General features: G+C 38.9%; 1 protein-coding gene across 1 annotated transcript; it reads right to left on the minus strand.

Annotated features, from left to right (window-relative positions):
- Window positions 1-864: 864 nt before the first annotated feature.
- Window positions 865-18,062, minus strand: LOC127798154 (DEAD-box ATP-dependent RNA helicase 37-like). Its single transcript, XM_052331503.1, has 7 exons — window positions 17,863-18,062; window positions 16,694-17,663; window positions 16,516-16,599; window positions 14,054-14,296; window positions 13,518-13,685; window positions 12,819-12,932; window positions 865-1,615 (listed from the first exon to the last, which is right to left on the minus strand). Exons 2-7 carry the CDS (start codon window positions 17,444-17,446, stop codon window positions 1,139-1,141), a joined length of 1,839 nt encoding a protein of 612 aa, XP_052187463.1. The 5' UTR covers window positions 17,447-17,663; window positions 17,863-18,062; the 3' UTR covers window positions 865-1,138.
- Window positions 18,063-20,180: the final 2,118 nt, after the last annotated feature.

The following is a 20,180-nucleotide window of genomic DNA, read 5'->3' on the forward strand; positions in this document are numbered from 1 at the left end:
TTCCTTGTTATTAAAAATGTATTTTTAAAAATATGAAAGTAAATAAAAACTGAAAACAGTTTAAAAATAGCAAAAAGAAAATATATGGCCTTAATGTTTGTTGACTCAGTTTGTTAGGTTTCCGTTTCCACGTGAAAATGCGTAAGTAGACAGCAGAATAATGAAATCCATGGAGTTACTCTTACTCCCACATACAAACACGCATACGCCTACAGCCCTCCCTTCAAGGCTTCAACTTCTCTGCTCTTTGCATTGCTTCCCCCCCCCACGCCAAACTCATGCTTCCAAGATAAGAAAGATCATCTCCCTCTCTCTCCATTTACGCCCCTTCGGCAAAGCTGAGAAGGCCAACGCTATCTCGGGCAATCGGGCAATTCAGTGCAATTTACACACGCAAGGAAGCGGAAGCTGAGAAGAGCATGTAGACGACAACCAGGCGAACAGAGAATGAAGCTGACAGCGGGAGGAGCAAGAAGGCGGGCAACTAAAGCGGAGAAAGAAGCTGAGAAGAGGAAAACAAATTTGATGGACAAAGGTGGAGATGTAAACACAAGGGCGCTGAAGACTCCATCAAGCGCTTCAGGGAAATGATAGATTGAGGGGCCTGACCTGAACAAATAATTCAAGAATGTTTTCTTTGCTCGTGACAAGAAACATACTAATGAAATCCAACCACGTTAAGGATTCAAGCAAGAATTCGAAATATAACCATGAACGAAACTTAACCTTAAAGCCTATGTTCCAAAAATGTTTGAAATCCACTAAAACTTCGTGCGAAAGAGTGTCATGTAAGCATTTGCAACACAAATCGCCCACCAGAAAAAGGAACAAATAACAATGAAAAAGGCCAAAAATACACCAAAGTTAAACAGAGTAAACGAGCATTCATTCACCACACAACAGTTACACGCTATTACCCTCGTGGTGCTGATACCAAATATTTCATTCCGCCATCCCCATAATATAAAGGACAATTTCTAGGGTTACAAAGCAAAGGGGGGGCACTTCAAACATCAGACTCAATGGCAAAGACGGGAAAAGAAAAACGAAAACCAAAAATATTTATGCTAATTAAAATAACTGAAGTTTGCTACCAGCCCAGGTGTGTTTAAACAAAGTGCAGCAAAAAACCGAGGTATTAGTCCCATGCACTGGTCACCCCGGGACCATATCCTCCACTGTAACCACCAGAAGCTCCATATCCAGAACCTCCACCATAGTAATCTGAACCGCCCCTATTGAAAGAGGAGTCCCTTCGGAAGTCACGACCACCAAACCGTCCTCCAGAACGACGATTCTTCCCTCCACCATAGGAAGACCGAGCAGCATAGCGGGAAAGCCAAGCGGGTACTTCTTGATTTGATTCTTGCATTAGATCAGCTAATGACCTTGCCAAAGAAGCATTGTTCTCGTTAAAGAATGCAGTTGCCAACCCAGACTTACCAGCTCGCCCAGTCCGCCCTATTCGATGGACGTAATCATCAATGTCATTTGGAAGATCAAAGTTGACGACATGTGCAACATGAGGGATATCAAGACCACGTGCCGCCACATCTGTTGCGACCAAAATTGGGGTTCTACCACTTTTGAAGGATTTCAAAGCCATTTCTCTTTCCTGCATAAATGTCAAAACAAGAAAATGTTCAATGGTGCAATGATACCTACAATACCATTTTCTTTTCCTTTTTTTTTTTTTGAATTACTGTAACCTACAAAAATACTTAAGCCAGGAAATATATGAAAGCTTCCACTCAAATGGCCCAAACAAAAAAATAACACCACCACCGGCAGAGAGTGGATGTGAGGGTTGGGGGCAGAGGACGAAAATAACAGGTCCAGGTGAGCCAAGCATTCTTCTTGAAACTTGGATAGATAGATATTTGGCCTTGAACAAAAGCTTTACGACAAAAATCTACATTTTTTTCTCAAATTAAACTCACTTATCAACGAGCTTTCTTGATCCCAGCTTAATATCATACAGCAAATACTGCATTTGCTGAGACTGCCAAGTTTGTAAGCCTGCAAAGGCATGAATCTGCAGATCTGACTTTGACAAATCCCCAGCTCAAACTCAAGTACAAGGTATCAGCTGCTTGAATGTGGGCAATCAGAAGAGTCCCACATTTCATAGCACAACTAGAACTCCTAGGTATCTCAGAAAGTTCATAATCAAATAGCATGCAAGAAGCACTACATTGTCTAAAGCAATGTTGTCAATTGACTGCAAAAGGCATTACATTGTCTAAAGCAAGCCCAAATGCCTAGGCCAGTAAAATGGATAAACATTTTCTCCACAATGATTGCCAACTAATTACCATTGAAGCATTCCTTAACATAAAAAATGAAGGTACTGATGAAGCTCATTCTCTAGTGATATGTTTGATTATTTGACTTGTACTTGATGCTACCCCTATCATCATAGCATTTTTTTTTTTGGAAGTAACATTGTAAGCAAATGAAAAGCCTTAAGATATAGAATCCTTTATGAAAGAGAGACCTCAGACGAACAATCCTAGCAGCACTTAAAAAGTCCATGATAAATGAAATTATGAAATGACGAAGTGTGATCTAATGAAATATTTTCTTCCATCCAAGGCCCTTCAAAGGCCAATTGGTTATGATCCTCTTCTTTTTTTTTTGTTTTTTTGTACTCATTGTTTTTAGTATTGAAAATAATAAATACTTCAAGAACACTATCTTTTTCTATATAATTTTCAATTTCATATGAGAGAACTAGAACAAGCAACAATCTTTAGAACCAATTGGCAAATGCCTTTTTATGAGACTGTTTAGTCTCATTCTCCAAAACTATAACCAAAGGGCCCTCTCATTCCTTGGGAGAAATACACTGAAGATTTGACTTTCACCATGTCAAAAGTACAAGTTGATCTCAGAACCTATGAAACTAAACATAAAATTGCATACAAAGTGAAGCTCCAAAAGTCACCCAACAACATTTTGTAGTTTGGTTGGTTATCTATCTAAACCAACCCCACATATTGTCATGTCCATTTTGCAAAAGTTTCTAGATATATGAACAAACAAGTCAACTCACTACTTTCAAACAATGTGAATATATTGGGATTAGCAGGGAACAAGAAATTATGGCATCAAATATGTCATTGGTCACTACATGACAACAGCAGTCCATATACATTGACAATGATTGGGTTGAACCTATATGGGCTCTAAATCAATTTCTAGGTCCTCTGAGAGTAAAGACATACCCCTAGCATTACTGATTACTGCCATTGATGTTGCTCATGAGGTTATTTGGCTTAGAAGAATTCTTGCAGATTTGGAACAAAAGCAACAGTCCCCAAACCAATTTTCTTTTAAGTTTCCACTTTAAAAATTAAGTGTTATACAACATAATTTGTATCTCTCTTTTGTGCTTAATAGCCAGAAGATATGGGTTACCCTCATTGTGTATAAGTGCATTTCAATCTATGGTTCTATGCACGCCAACTGGAAGAGGGAAGCAAATTGGGTTAAGCATGAATAGGCCAGCACACCCAGACAATTTCAATAGTGACTCGAATTGATGAAATGGAGTCAACTTGCACAGCTAAATATGTGTTGCTTCCTTATGGGCAACCAATCAGACTCCTGTAATTGTCAATGACCAAGCCAAATGTTATCATACCAAAATCAATGTCTTCTCTTCCATCTACGAACGTACATACAAAACTTGATTCCAACAGTTCTATTATGTCTAATTGGCTTTGGTATCTAGACCAAGCAATTAGCTTGATTCCCAAGCATTTAAAAATCTAGCACTTGAGATATGCATATTTGTTTGACAAACACACAAGACATAAATGCAAGTACTTGCAGTTGTCCTACCTTCTTTGAACACTCCCAGCCTAGCTCTTGATATATGCAAATTTGCTTGCCAATATGAAAGACACGAATAAATACAAGTGCTTCTTATCATACCACCATTGTCCACTCCAAAAAAAAAACATTAACTTGAGACTGGATGTGGTTAAAAATTCAAATTCCTCTCCATCAAAGAAGCATGACTATAATGACATAACAGACACATAATCTAGGAAAAGAAAAGAGAGAAATCTATGAAAGATAGCATAAAACACTGGGCACTCCCCCCTCCTCCCCAAGTCCACGTGAGAGAACATAAAATAAAAGAGCAAATTCACACACCACCACAGACCATTATGTTACACTACGAATCTGACCTTAGGAAACAGATTTCAATTTCTTGAATTTTTTGTTTCTGTTATTACTGTAATTTCTATTTTGTTAAGGTTGTTAGCCTAGGGAATCCACCTGCAAGTGGAATTAGCTGGCAGAGACGGTTACAACCGCCTAGCTGTAAGGAATCTTCCTTGGCAGGCTGTATAAATCGTCTACTACCCATTTCCTTGGGGATCAATTGAGAATATCAGCTCATTTTATCCCTGCTCTCAATCTTACTCTCTCTCCCTCTCTCATTTCTCTCTTATCTCTCTTTCTCTTCTTCATTCTTCCCTCAGTTCATTGCTCGGTTTCTTTAGAAAACATCTTCCCATTCATACTGAATAGGAAGAAGAAAGATTGTCAGGCTTAGGCCGTGACACATTAATATCCTACAAACTTTAAAAACCAAACAACAACAAAAATTGGGGATACAGCCAAGTTCATCATATGATCTTTACAAACTGCTAACTCTGAAACCCAATGTAGTGTCAGAAGGAATGGAGTTACAACTGCAAAATGACATGGTCCTAGTATCTAAAAAAAAGCCATGAAAAATTAGTCTTAGTTGTCTTGTTTTAAGTTTTATCAAAAGATATATATACAAAACAGAAGGCAAAATTAATATGGCTTATAGCTCAAATCCAAGAATGACTAATGTATGGTGAATATGACTCCCTTTCCCAGCACCAATTGAATATTTATGCTAGGCATAACAAGATCAAGAAAGATAGGTGAGGGGTGGCTAGCTTGACAATGGACGTAGCAAAGAATTGCCAGGAAACTGTCATGTAATTACCGAATATAGCAGTGGTCTAGATAAATAAATAAAGTTAGTGCTGTAATATGTTGTACTGAGGGGTAGCAATGACATGTTGTACTGAGACGGTTACATTTTCGGGTAAGAAAGTCCATGTAATTGGGGGATGGTATAAAAAGGTGCTGATCCGCAGTGCAACCGTGTATCAATTGTTGCTAATCGAGGGGCCATGGCACGGGTTCCAACCAAGACTTACCTAGCCTGGCTGGCTTGCCCGTGTGGGTCTGGTCCACGATTTATAGCGAGAAGGTGACAATCCTTGCCAAAGGTGTTGTGTAGTGGGGCTTCCTCAATTTCCGTCTTTAAAAGAAAAACAAAAAAAAGAGAAGGTGGTGCCGATCCAACTAATGGAGGCATTTGGAAGCATAATCAAATTTCTTCTCTGAATTCCTCTTCCCTCTCTCTCTCTCTAATTCTCTCCTTCATTCCTTCTTTCTCTAGAAAATTCTTTTGAATCCTTTGATCTCTATCCTATCGATAGAGATCAACTGTTGATCAATTGCCAGATCTCTTAAGATATGACAATTTTGGTATCAAACTCGATCCTTGGTCGGAGTGGTTGTGCGGTGACTATCAATGGCTGAAGGGACTACAATGAAGAATTTGGAGGCGCAAGTACAACAGTTTGGATCCACGTGAACGATCTGCAAGTTCGGGTGGATCAATTGGAGTTAGGATCCAATAGGAATCACGAAGCCATTATGGCAGTCGATAGGAAATTGGATGGAGCAATTGCTCGAATCCAGGAAGATGTGAGAATTCAGATCAAAGAGCAACTCCAAGGAATCATGGTGATGTTTACTAGACAGAACTAGGTACATCTCTCTCCCGACTTTCCTCCTTGGGAGAGATTGGATCCAATTCTATCGAGGCAAGGGGTGAATCAGAGGGCAACCAAAACCTCTGAAGTAGGAGAAGATCAAGGGGAACCCAATGAGAATGGGTGGGGACGCTAGTAAGAGGCACCAAGGGTGCAAACTCCACAGTTTACCCATGCTGCGATTGGGAATTTCACTATTCGATGGTGTAAGTCCTCGATGGTGGATCAAAAAGTGTGTATGGATGTTCGAGTGGTATGGAGTGGCAGAGAGACAGAAGGTGGCCATAGTTGTGGCCTACCTCAATGATGCAGGAGATACTTGGTACCAAGGGTGGTCGAAGGTCAAAGGGGATTGTAGATGGGATGATTTCACAAAGGAACTTTGTGAGAGGTTTGGTGATCAAGGACTGTCTGATGTGGTGGAAGTGTTTAATAAGATCAGGCAGAAAGGCTCAATGATGGAATATCAGTTAAGGTTCGAAGAGGTGAAGGCTCTCGTGCAACCCCTATTTGACGAAGGCCTACTTCGTTTCAAGCTTTACAAGTGGCTTGAATGAAGAATTGAGGCCGATGGTGAAGGTGCTTCAACCTAAGACCCTTACGTATGCAATGGATAGTGCAAGGTTGCATGAGCTGACAGTGGAGGCATTGATGAAGAAACAAAGGCTAATAGCCAAGGGGGTTAACCAAAGTGCCTTACGCCAAGGGGGAAAGAGCTATATCAAGGAGATGGGAAGGGGATCTCAAGGAGTGAGGAGTTTGGCATTACCTACCCCTTACAATTCAAGGTGGGAAGACAATAGCGCAGAGGAGGCAAGTGGACCTCTGCTTTAGATGCGGGGATAAATACTTTCCCGGCCACTAATGTAAGATGCAGCTATTACTATTGGAAGGGGAAGAACGGGAAGTAGCCAAGGAGGGAGAAACACCCAATTCACATGGAGAGGAAGATGAGGACAACGGTGAAATATCCCTGCACGTCCTGAAAGGATTGATCAATAGCAAAATAATCAAAGTGGAGGATTGTAAGTTGATGATTCTAATTGACCAAGCACCCGCATCTTTTTGGATGAGGGTACAACTCAAAGGTTGAGATGTTCCTTGGTCAACACCCAACCTCTAATCGTGATAGTAGCCAATGGCAACAAGGTTATGAGCCGATCAACATTCACAGGGTTTTGTTGGGAGATGCAGGGGGAAGAGTTTGAGGCTGATTTCAAGCTACTTAAGCTAGGGGGGTGTGATGTGATGTTAGGGGTCAATTGGATGAAACATGCAAGTCCAATTTGCTTCGATTTCAATAAAATGGAAATGACATTCAAGAAAGAGGGCAAAAAAATGACACTAACAGGGAGCAAGGAGTTTGGGATAAGCAAGATGATTACAGGGAGAAGACTGCATAAGATAATAAAGCACAAGATGAATCAGGTGGCTCAATTGTTTTCCACCCAAGCCAAAAATCGAATGGAGGAGCTGGAATCAAAAGGGGAATTCATGTTGACTGTGAGCAGCCTACCCCAACCTAACATAGAGGTACACCACCAATCTGACCTTCTTAATATACTACTAGCTGAATTTGGGGATCTATTCATGGAGCCTAATTCCCTACCTCCTACCCGACACCTTGACCATATAATTAACCTCGTGCCTAACACAGACCCTATTAATGTCCGAGCCTATCATTACCCTCCTAACCAAAAGACAGAAATAGAAAAGTTGGTCAAGGAGATGTTTCAAAAATCACTCATCAAACCCAATCATAGCCCATTTGCATCACCCTTATTGTTAGTTAAAAAAAAAAGATGGCGCTTGGCGTTTTTGCATTAACTACCGCCAATTAAATGATGTCACCATCAAAGATAAATTCCCTATCCCCCTTATTGAAGATCTATTAGATGAGTTAAAACATGCCACAAGTTTTTCTAAGCTTGACCTCAGACCCAACTATCACCAAATCTGGATGAACCCATCAGACATACCATAGACTGCATTCTGGACCGACCACGACCACTATGAATTCCTTGTTATGCCCTCTGGCTTGACCAATGCACCTGCTACCTTTCAATCCTGATGATCAAATTTTTGAACCCTACCTAAGAAACTTTATCCTTGTGTTTTTTGATGACATCTTGATATATAGCCAGACCTTTGACCTGCATCTTAAACACCTAAGGACTACGTTTGAGATCCTCAAAATCAACCAGTTGTATATCAAAAGGTCTGAATGTGCCTTTGCACAAGGACAGGTGGAGTACTTGGGGTATATTATATTAGCCATGGGATGAGCACTGATTTAAGAAAGATAGCAGCTATGGCTAATTGGCCAAGGCCTACAACTATTAAGGCCCTGAGGAGTTTCTTGGGGTTGACGGGCTATTATAAGCAATTTGTGAAGGGATATGGGAGAATTAGCAAGCCACTAACAGACTTGTTGAAGAAGGATAGCTTTGTGTGGGATCAAAAGGATGAGGCGGCCTTTGATCAACTGAAGAGATCAACGTGTGAGGCTCCGATGTTAGGCCTACTTGATTTTAGCAAGACATTCGTAGCGGAGACAAATGCAAGTGAGTTGGGAATAGGGGTTGTCCTTATATAGGAAGGGAAATTAGGCTTTGGCCCCCCAAATAGGCAGGCCTAAGCATCTACGAGGAGTTGTTGGCGGTGATTTTTGCAATGGAGAAATGGAGACACTATCCTGAGAGAGGGGGGGGGGGGGGGATTCATCATTAAGACAAACCATGAGAGCTTGAAGTTTTTGTTATAGCATAAACTTCACTCACTCACTCACAAAAGAAGGGGATGACCAAGTTAATGGGCCTAGATTATGTCATATAGTACAAGAAGGGGAAGGAGAACATTGCAACTGATGCCCTCTCTCAATGTTAGGAAGAAGGAACATCAGTGATCATCACGATATTTGTCCCAAATTGGTGTCATGAGGTGGCAGTGAGCTATGAGTCAGATGATCAAGCCAAGGCCCTCTTGGAACAGCTGATTGTAGACCCTACGAACAAGAAAGGGTATACCCTTGAGAATGGATTGATCTAGTATAAGGGAAGCCTGGTTATTGGGGATTGTGTAACATTGAAGAAGAAGATCTTTTAAGCCCTACATGAGTCTCCCCTTGAGGGGCATTCGGGGATACAGAACACTTATCATAAGGTTAAGCAGCTATTCTATTGACCTAAGCTTAAGGAGGAGGTGATTAGGTTTGTTCTGGCATGTGATGTGTGCAAGAGGTGCAAACACGAGACCGTAGCCTACCCAGGATTGTTACAACCAGTGTTGTTAGAATCACACGATTCACGATTCGAATAATGCGCTTTGACTCGATTCATATAGGAATCGAGTCAAATCTATAGGGTAAATAGAAAATCTCTTAGAATCAACCGTGGATCGAAAGAATCGGTAGAATCAAACAAATCGGATGAATCGCGAGACTAAAACAGAGATGACCTAAAACATTAGGAGTTGAAAGCCTGAAACAAAGAAGAAAAATGCTACATATGAACATGAGTAGAAACATCAGAAGCAAAGGCGAGAGCTGCAATCGCGAGACTTCAAGTTCTCTAGGCGCGTTGTTTTCTTCTTCTTCTTCTTCTTCTTCTTTGTGTTCTCTGAGATCGTACAAGTCTTAAAAAGAACAAATTATTGTGTTGCTTAAAACCAGTGGTTTCATGCACTGGGTACCTTATGGGCATGAGGCTCACGTGCCAACAAAGAGGTCACAGGTGTGGGTGCATGAGATTCAAGCTTACTATCAGCTGCTTTTGTTGACTTTGGGGTTGCCACTTGTCAAAAGCAAGAGAACCTCTGGCATCCTATTATTTGTAGTTCTTATTGTTTTGTTTTTTTAAAAAAAAAATTCCTTCTTGTTGCATTGCAATGTTGCCTCTTTTTTTTTCCTTTGATTTTTTCTGTTATGTTTTAGGTTGGTGCAATTTGAATTTAAAGGCAACATGAATATATTTTTGATATAATTTTAATATATTTTATTTATTTTTTATAGATATATATTATTTATAATTAAAATTGAGAATGTGTACTGAATCTTATGATTCGATTCTCAATTCATAAAATATAGATTTCAATTCTCGATTTAACAACTATGGTTACGACCATTGACCATCCCAGGACAAGCATGGGAGAGTGTTTCAATGGATTTTATAGATGGGCTGCCAAAATCTGAGAGAAGGGACTGCATTTTTGTAGTAGTGGATAGATTCACAAAATTTTCTCACTTCCTAAGTCTCACCCCTCACCCATCCATACACAACTCAAGAAGTGGTCAGGACCTTTTTAGACCAAGTGGTTAAGTTGCATGGTATTCCCAAGACCATAGTGTCCGACAAGGATAAGGTGTTTACCAATTTACTATGGCAATCACTGATGAAATCCTTGGGAGCTAAACTAAGTATGTCATCCACCTACCACCCCCAAACTGATGGCCAAATCGAGAGGGTCAATCAATGCTTGGAGACATGCCTTAGGTGTGTGTGTTTTCTACATCCTAAAGGCTGCCACAAATGGCTATCACTGGCGCAATGGTGGTATAATTCTAGCCACCATAGCTCCATTAAAATGTCCCCTTTTGAAGCTTTATTTGGGTACAAACTGCCCCTTTTACCAGCCCTCCCAAATTCCACAAGTGTGGTAACCGTAGATGAACACCTACAACAAAGGCAACAGATCCTACAACAACTAAAGAGGGATCTAGCCACAACTCAAAATCGTATGAAACAACTAGTGGATAAAGAGAGAAGTGAAAGAATTATGGTCCTTTCCCTATTACAGCCAAGGTGGGAAGTGTGACTTACAAACTACAGCTACCAGTTGGATCCGAAATCCATCTGGTATTCCATGACTTATTGTTGAAGAAAGCTATCGGAGAGCAGCCGGCGAGTCCCTTGTTACCACCGGGAGTCCTTGACACCAGTTCTCCTCCAAAGCCATCTACCATCCTAGACAGACGTGTGATCTACAAGCAAGGGGCTCCAGTCATTTAAGTTCTAGTAAAGTGGTCCAACATGCATGCGAACAACAATACTTGGGAGTACCTCCCAAACTTGCTTAACCAATTCCCCAAAGTGGCCAGCCTACTAACTATTTCTTGAGGACAAGAAACGTCTCAAGGGGAGGGTATTGTCATGTAATTACCGATTATAGCAGTGGTCTAGATAAATAAAGTTAGTTAGTGCTGTGATATGTTGTACTTAGGGGTAGCAATGACATGTTGTACTAAGATGGTTACATTTTTGGGTGGGAAAGTCCATGCAATTGGGGGATGGTATAAAAAGGCATCGGTCCAACTAATGGAGGCATGGAAGCATAATCAAATTTCTTCTCTAAATTCCTCCCCTCAATTTCTCTCTCTCCCTCTCTCTCTCTATAATTCTCTCTCCTTCATTCCCTCTTTCTCCAGAAAATCCTTTCGAATCCTTTGATCTTTGTCCTATCAGTAGAGATCAACTATCGATCAATTGCCAGATCTCTTAAGATCTGACAGAAACATGTGATGGAAGCATAATAGCATGATTGCATGAATTTGACCAGTTGAAATCATGGTTTCACTGGCTAAATTTGCAAATTTGTTTGATTTTCCCACCACAATTATCTAGAACTAGTGATGAAGACCAGCACAAATTCTAGGTAGAGTTGGGATGATCAAGTTTCCAGTAAAGAGGATAGGATCTGATCTTTATCTTGATAAATTAGGATCAGTTCAGGGGGGGGGAAAATAATTATTAGTACTGTGCTACCCACAAAAAGAATAGTTAAATATGCATAGTTATTATACCATACTACCTGCAAATGAATACACACAGTACACACTGTCAGCAAGATATCCCGTCATTCATTTGACCTTGCAATAATTTTTTTTTTTTTAAATCCTGTATGAGAACAAGATTATCCTTGAATTCAAGTTGTAGATGCAGGCTCTCTATCACGGGATATATGTTCAACTGTTCTTTCCCAATGAGTCTCTCCCTCCTAACATGTAGAATGAATATATGGCACATGGATAGCTCAACTGAACATTATGCTCTAAGACCTCTTTGGTATGACAGCAAAGGTAGATGTCATGTTCCTAGGGTTTAGCCTAGGATTGGAATGACAATCAGAGGGAGCTGATGGAATAGAATCAAGAACAGAACATTGGAGAGGAAGAAATGGGGGAAAGAATGTAGAGAGAAATGAGGGAGAGAAGTAGAGAGAATGAGAAGGAGATTGTAGAGAATTGTAGAGAGAGAATTAGAATTCATTCAATCAATTCAAGCATATCCTCTCCTCTTACAATGGGCCTTTTTATAGGCATAGTAACTAGTTGCTTAACTAATTTCTAACAGCATCCTAACAGCACCCATGTGCTTCTAACAACTTGTAAAAATATCCTAACAAACCATTGCAACCCTATTGCAATGATGCCTTCCTATTATTCCTTGGGTCATGACAGTAGACTACGCTAGTCCTCTTATTAACTAACACAAGACACCTTAAAAATCCTTGAGCTTGCTTCAGGTAGTCCCAAAGATCCTAGCACCTCCTAATTGATCATTGATATGGCAAGGGAACAACTCATCTAAACTACAAATCTCAGATTCCAACTTCTTGCAGGAACCTTCATGCTCAACTTTCTTCTATGGATAATTGGATATGGCAGACAGCTGTGATTGGCTACAAATTCCTTCTATCTACTTAGTCATGTTCTAAGCTTGCCATGCAAAATGCCATCCATCAATAGTGGAACAAACTCAAGTGACACCAAATTCTCATGGTGACAAGGTTTACCTGTAAGCATGTATACTTATTATTACAGGTATTCCAATTTTATTTCCACCAAGTGAGCACAAAACATTCTAGTTTGTGTGTCAAATATTCTCTGCTAGACATAAGGGGAATACCTCAGTTTTATGACTTGACCAAAATAAATACCAAAAGGTCACCAAATGTGAAATGGTGCCTAAAAGTAAACAACTTTACCTGCTGTGTTCTATCACCATGAATAGTAGTAGCAGGAAAACCATTCATGCATAACCAATGTTCAAGAGAATCAGCTCCTTTCTTTGTCTCCACAAACACCAGAGTTAAAGCTTGCTGCAAACGCAAAATCAGAAATTCAACAAACATGTACATAACAATGGCTTTACGTGAACCCTTTATGCACAAAAAACACTCAAAATTTAAGATGTAGCATACCCATTAATAATATCAAAGGAACTTAACAATGGAAGCTGGAAATAAATTGAGAGGACTTTCTACAACAGAACTGCCTCTTCCATCATGCTTTTTTCTTGTCAGATTTGACTTTCTACAACAGAACTCACCTCTTTCATCAATTTTTTCCTAGTAAGATTTCAATCTCATCCATGCACTTTATACCCCATGTTTCATCCCATTTGTAGCCAGAAACACAATTATTATTCAGGCATCCTTTCATCTAGAAGAAGATTAATGATCTAGAACCACTACTGTTGAAAAGATAAATAAAATGTTATGGTCACTCTCTCACAGCACCAAATAGAAAAAAGTGGCAAGAGTAGCTTCTCAAAATACTATCATCCCTTAAGGGCCAAAATTACTTTTAGAAATCTACTACCAAAGAACAGAATATTTCTCAATTTAGGAAGTCTGGACCCAAATAAGGCTATCCAAAAGGGGCAGACATGCATCCATCCTTACCTTGCTTTGAACATCATTTTCCCTCTGTGCATGAAGTAGGTCCATGAGGTGGCTTCTCTTATCAGACTCATGAACAAATTCCACTCTTTGTACAATCAGATCTGTACTGGAACCAACTCTTCCAACAGCCAGAAAAATATAGCTTGCAAGAAAATCAGATGCCAATCTCTGCATATCAACAAAGCTAAACACTTAGATTGGACTAAAAACACCACTATCCAAGCAAATCTAACTTGCGATGCTGTAAATTCAGGCCAAAGAACACATGAAATAGATAATGATCAAATAGTAGTAAACAAAAAGTTTTTGATCAATGTTAAACAAGTATAGTCAGAGAATCAGAGCATGCGAATGAGTTGAACACCTTATAAGCCCAAATGCAGCACCTAGCATGCCTAGTCAAGTTAATGTAATTAAGAATTCATATATTCATGTTGCCTGGAGTAAGACAAAACTACACAACTCAGAATATCTTGCCTTGTATATAACTTATTATACAAGATAAAAATTAAATAAAACCTTCATAGAAGACAAACCTGTATCTCTTTTGGAAAAGTGGCACTGAACAACATGGTCTGTCTAACACCTGGTGGAGGCATGTCCATTTGTTCCACTATTTTCCTTATTTGAGGTTCAAAACCCATATCCAGCATTCGATCTGCCTCATCTAGGGCTAAGTACTTTATCATCTCTAGTGAAACTCTAGCCCTCTCGAGTAAATCTACCAATCGTCCAGGAGTTGCCACCAGTATATCAACACCTCTTTCCAGGTCTCGAAGCTGACCATAGCAAATCATCAATTGTTGAGCACAAGAAACAGGAAGGGAAATAATTATAATGCTGTGGAAACAAAACACTCAATCTAACATAATAGTATACTTAAGGATGATGCTCACAATCTGTGTCCTATCTGCACTAGAAACAGAACCCAACTGCAGCAAGATACAATAAACACCAAATGCAACAGGAGGAGTATCACCTTACATATCAATCAATTACAAGGAAAGAAAATTTCTTAATTAACAAAATGAGAACCGCTTTAATAGTATAATGTTGAAAGCTTAAATGATGATGAATACAAAAAACAAGATAAAGTCATATATAACTATTAGATAATGAATATAACTAATGATGTGCATGACCAAAAAAGATTAGAGTGCCTGCTTTTAAAATCAATCACATGGAAACGAGTAATTAAATCTAAAAGCCCCTTGACACAAGTAATCATTATGATGAATATAAAACAGAATCCACAAATTAATGGGATTTTTTGAGCAATTAATTTGTATATATCAATAAAATTGAAAAGCTTTTCAAGAGTTTATGAGCAACAATTAAGCTGTCCATACAAAAAAATTGGAAAATCAAACATCAGTTTCTCAGCATTATTCAGTTTATCCTCAACCAAAACCCAATCTTGATCAACATTACAATTACCAGACTTTCAAGTTGTAGCCATGTAAGAGAAGGCCATTCACCTGACATCGAATGCCATCCATGTAAGCTATGCTAAGGGACACATACATTTCCCATAAATAGTATCCTCATGTTGAATACCATTACTTAGTGGACAATCCATAACATGTGTCCTATTTTTTTAATTAATTAAAAACAAAGCCCTTGACCATATCAAATGTCTGACCAGAAATTATTCCATTCCCCCTTGCCACCCTAAAGAGAATTGACTCAAAACAAAGAATCCTGTGCTCTCACGATGCCCTTCAGCAACCCTACTCCAATCAAGGATCTAACCTACCAGTCAACCACTCCCCTTATTCAGCCCCCCTATTTGCCATGATGACCTCCCTCCATAACCTGCTTGTTGTACTGCAAACCTGCAAAACCATTTTACAAAAATGGCTTTTATTAAATTAGCAATTTCCTAATGCACCCAAACCACCCTCATCAAAAGGAACACAAACCTTTCTCCACCCAACCAGATAGAATTTTTAAACTCATCCCTGATACAACCCCCCCCCCTCTCCCCAAAATAATAAATAAATAAAGACAGAAGGAAAGGGGGGGGGAAAAAAAGGAAAAAGAATGCATGTGAATATTTCTATAGAACTTCCAAATCACATGGTCATAGATTTTCTTGATATCATACTTACACAGAAAACTCAAGATGTGGCCCTTAATCCTAGAATCCACATTTCCGCTGGCTATCAGGATAACAAATAAAAAATTTCCTCCCATGGTCAAAGGTACTCTTGACAACATATCAAAAATTTCCTCCCTTAGACAAGTGCAGTCTAGGAATCAGAGATAACACTCCCAGTAACTTTCTTAAGCCTCAATAAGCATTTTGATTCTCCCAGACACTTATCAGAAGTCACAGGTTCATTCTACGTAGAGGGCAACATCCATGCCTAACAGCCCAACTATGGCTAAGGGGTCACCCATAAAAACCCCCAAACTTGTCCCTTCCCTAATCAATACTCAACAAACAACTCTTTCTCACAAGTCACAACCAAAGCCCACTCTCCTCAGTCCATTATATACCAAGAAATCAGTTGCATACAAAGGAGAATAAGTAGAAGATGATTGCATAATAGCAACAAAATAAATCTGTCAACAAGCGCATGCTTTTCTGCCAAAAGGGGTAATGAAACCCTAACCTCGACCCTGATGAACATATGGAGCTTCCCAAAGCCAATGGAGAACCAAAGAAATCAAATGCTTTCAAAATATGAGTTAAGTTCTGCCACCATTGACTGGCTATAAGTTGAAGTTACAACAAAATAATCAGGATCCCCAACCCACAGCCTAAACCCCCCAAAAATAGCATTATGCAATATCAGAAAACATATGGAGTTGATTTAGATCAATGAAATAATCAACCAACACTTTGCACGGGAATGATGTTTCAACCACCATGACTAATAAATCTTGGAAAATAAAAGAAGAATGAAAGAAAAAGGATCATCACTGGATCTTTTAGAAGATGGCTCAAGAATGTACAACAAATCAAAAAAGTAAATATAAATGGCAAGCGGACCTGTTGATTGATAGGGGCTCCACCATAGGCAACAACCACCCTTACACCAGTTTGATATGCAAATTTCCTAGCCTCTTCATGAATCTACATAAAAATTTCAAATTCAAATTTTTAGCCTGATAAAAATTAGAAAAGAAATGGCACATAAGGCAGGTATAGTCAAGTATCAGAAACCCACTTGCATTGAGAGCTCCCTTGTTGGAGAAAGGATAAGGGCAAGTGGGAAAGCTACACGACCACGAGGCCGTCTCTGTGCAAACTGCCCCTTCATAATTCCACTTATAATTGGGAAGCAGAAAGCAGCTGTCTTGCCAGACCCAGTCTGGGCGCAGGCCATCAAATCCCGACCTGCCAAGGAAATTGGTATGGCATGTCGCTGGACAGGTGTTGGCTTTGAATACTTGCATCTCCTGATGTTTTGATTGAGTTCTTCACCCAGATCAATCTCTGCAAACGTATTCACGGGAGGCGGCACATTATCCCCACTAGTTTCCACCGGAATATCTTCATATGCATCAAAATTGATTCCAGAATTTTCCTGTTCAACAAGCTCTTGGTCTGTATTGCCATCATCCCCAAAGGGGTTAACTTCCCGCTCCCTCCCCCTACTATCCCAGCCACCACTTCTGCTGCTCCAACCACCACCGCGACCCCCACCCATATATCCAGAACGACCATAATCATTCCTTGGTGGAGCACCCCAACGACTACCACCTGGGGGACCACCTTGAGCAGATTGATCTGTCCCAGAAGTTGAGCCACCGTACGCAGGAGCCGGAGGGTCCAAAGAAGGCGTCCGATTCCGGAGATGGGGAGGCACGTATGTGGATCGAGAAGGAGCGGAACCAGAAGCAACGGCCCCGTTATTTGCAGAAGAACCAGCCGCAGCTTTCTCAGCTGCAGCAACCGAATCAGCCCATGACGTCCGCATAGTCAAAACAACAAGACTTCACCCCTTTCTTTTTTTGTTTTTCTTTTTGCAAAATTTCTCCCAAGCGTGTACACGAACTCCAAATGCAGAATCCTCAAAAGAATATAAAAAATCCCCCTACTCCGGCAAAAAACTTCAGCAGGCGTTTCGCGAAATTTTCGTCAACATCAAGCGCAATAATCCCGAGATTATCTCCCCTTGCCTTCAGAACCAGAACCTAATCCAACAGAAAACTACTCAGAGAAGCACGCACGCGGACGAAACACAACAATGCCAAGCATAACCCGCATACACATCAGAGAAAGAAACCAATCGAAAAACAATCAACTCAGAAAACAACGCACGCACCGACAGACACTCTAAGAAGGAGAAGGACAGAGAGAGGGGGGGGGAGGGAGAAAGAGATTGAGATTTACCTGCGAATGGGAAGCTGATAGTCGTCGGAGAAGAAAGGCTGTTGAAACCCTAATTTGCAGATGAGAGCAGCGATCGGAGGGGCAATACAAAAATATCTACGGGTGTTTGGTTTGGTGTTTGGTTTTCTTTTCTTTTCTTTTCTTTTCTCGCTCTCTCTCTCTCGCAATGCCTCGCTCTCTCTCTCTCTCTCTCTCTCCCCCTTAGATAAGTAAATAACTATAAATAAGAAAGAAAGAATAACGTGGCCTTTCCTTTTGTATTTTCAAGCGAATTTCAACGTGGGATCAAAAAATCTTGTCGAAGGAAAGCCAATGGAATTGGGGTGAATTTGTACGTCGCGCCCGGCTTTACACGTAACCCCCTTAAGGCCGCGTTTGCCTTTCTCCCCCATCCCCTCTTTTTTCATTTTACTTCTACGGACATCTCTAACTCATCTTTTTATCTATTTTTCATTATATTATAAATATTTTTTTTATTTATCTTAAAAATTATACATGTTCCAACATATTCCCTATTTTCCTCTCTAATCTATTCCCTATTTTATTTACAAATTTTAATTTTATTTATTTTTTTATGTTTATACATACATAAAATTAATAATTAAATATAAAATATCAATCATTCAATACAAAAATAAATAAAAAAATCACAAAAAAACTTACAATCATTCTGCTTGAAAAAGATGTTGTTGCTAGAGATATTCATCGTTACCATCGTCGCTGCTGATGCTCATTGCTATTGCTGTTGTTGCCACCACTAAATCTAATTTTTACAAGTCATCCACATACTTACAACACTTGTTCTTCTCCATCGCCATCGCCAGCCATCTTCTTCTTGTTTCGGATTTGCGTTCACCATTATTGGGTAATGGAGCAAGTTGTTGAGCAATTTAAAACTTAACAAATATTTGACTAGCAACGAGATAAATAGAGAGTGGCATTAGAGAAAAAAATTTAGAAATGGCTCTCCAAATTTTAGTTTAGCAAGCAACTCCTGCTCACGTTGGAGATGACCTAAGCCCCCTCTACTTTCCCACCTATTTTTTTGCCTCCAAGTGCTCCTCCAACTACAATAGCACACCCGACCCGACCAATAAAAGAATCTTCTCACAGGCCATTTTTTTCTTGATTGCAATTATAATCCATGCATTTTATGTATATTTTCTTATCCCATTCAATTAACTTGGAGAATAATTTAGATTTGTATACCCAATCTAATTTAGAGAATAATTTGGATTCCTTTGAAATTATTGATTCAGTTCAGATCCCAAGAGATAAAACATAACTTGTGCTTTGAATATAATTATATAAATAACGAGTGTGGTTGATAAATACAAATCATATCCAAATCCTAACTCATAATATCCTCCCTAATTTGTTGTTTCCAAATTAATTATTTTTCGATTACATAATAACATAGCAGTTTTTAAATTACATAACAGTTTTAATTTTTTTTTTTTGTTATGTTTTTATTTAGATAAAATTAAATACTTGAATAAAATTCTAAAAGTAGAATACAAATAGGAGAATTGTTACATGGTCACGCAGAGATAATGATAAAATAAGATATTATCATTAAGATATACGAAAATGATACAAGCCCACAAACTAGACTCAATAAATTAACTACTAATTAAATTAATTTTTAAGTATAAAATCACGTTAAATTATGAATAAATTTTGTGAACTCAGTTAGTGTCCTTAGCATTTCTACGAGAGAAGTAAATAAATCTGAATTGAAATTAAGAGACGGTCACTTGGCCCACATTGATGGGAAAACCCAACTTCCGAAAGGATATTTTTTTTTTTTATAAAATTTGTATAAAAAAACGTGTTAATATTAATATATATATATATAATTACAAGTTATGGTGACTAAATATAAACACGTTTTCCATATAAAAGTTCTGATAGTATAAAATTACCCTATTGGAAAATGTGAAAAAATGCATGTAGGGACAGACAGATAACTGAGGTTGAAGTTTGAATGAATCAAGACAAGTTTACAACAGTGAAGACTTTCTTCCTATTTACTTAACCACAAAAAAAGTGAAGAAAAAGAACAAGAAGAAGACTTGACCACAAAAAAGTGAAGAAAAAGAACAAGAAGAAGACGACAAACTTTGGTTTAATTTAGCTAGCTACTTTTTTAAAAAAAAAAAATTAAATTGAGTAGTGTTTAAACTGATTATAACATTTAAGTTAGGTAACATTTAAAGTGATAATGTATTTAAATAAATGCGTTTTTAAACTATCAATTAATACTTATGTGTATAGTTTAAAAGAGTTGATAAACTAGTAAAATTTAATAAAAAGAC

Source organism: Diospyros lotus, chromosome 3, assembly GCF_014633365.1.
Source record: "Diospyros lotus cultivar Yz01 chromosome 3, ASM1463336v1, whole genome shotgun sequence".
NCBI classification, from domain to species: Eukaryota; Viridiplantae; Streptophyta; class Magnoliopsida; order Ericales; family Ebenaceae; genus Diospyros; species Diospyros lotus.

Coding starts and splice junctions, on each gene's coding strand:
- LOC127798154 (XM_052331503.1), bottom strand. CDS start 17,446: ATGCGGACGTCATGGGCTGATTCGGTTGCTGCAGCTGAGAAAGCTGCG. Junction 13,686..14,053: donor CTTTTCCAAAAGAGATACAG/GTTTGTCTTCTA, acceptor GTTGATATGCAG/AGATTGGCATCTGATTTTCT. Junction 12,933..13,517: donor AAAATGATGTTCAAAGCAAG/GTAAGGATGGAT, acceptor TTGCGTTTGCAG/CAAGCTTTAACTCTGGTGTT.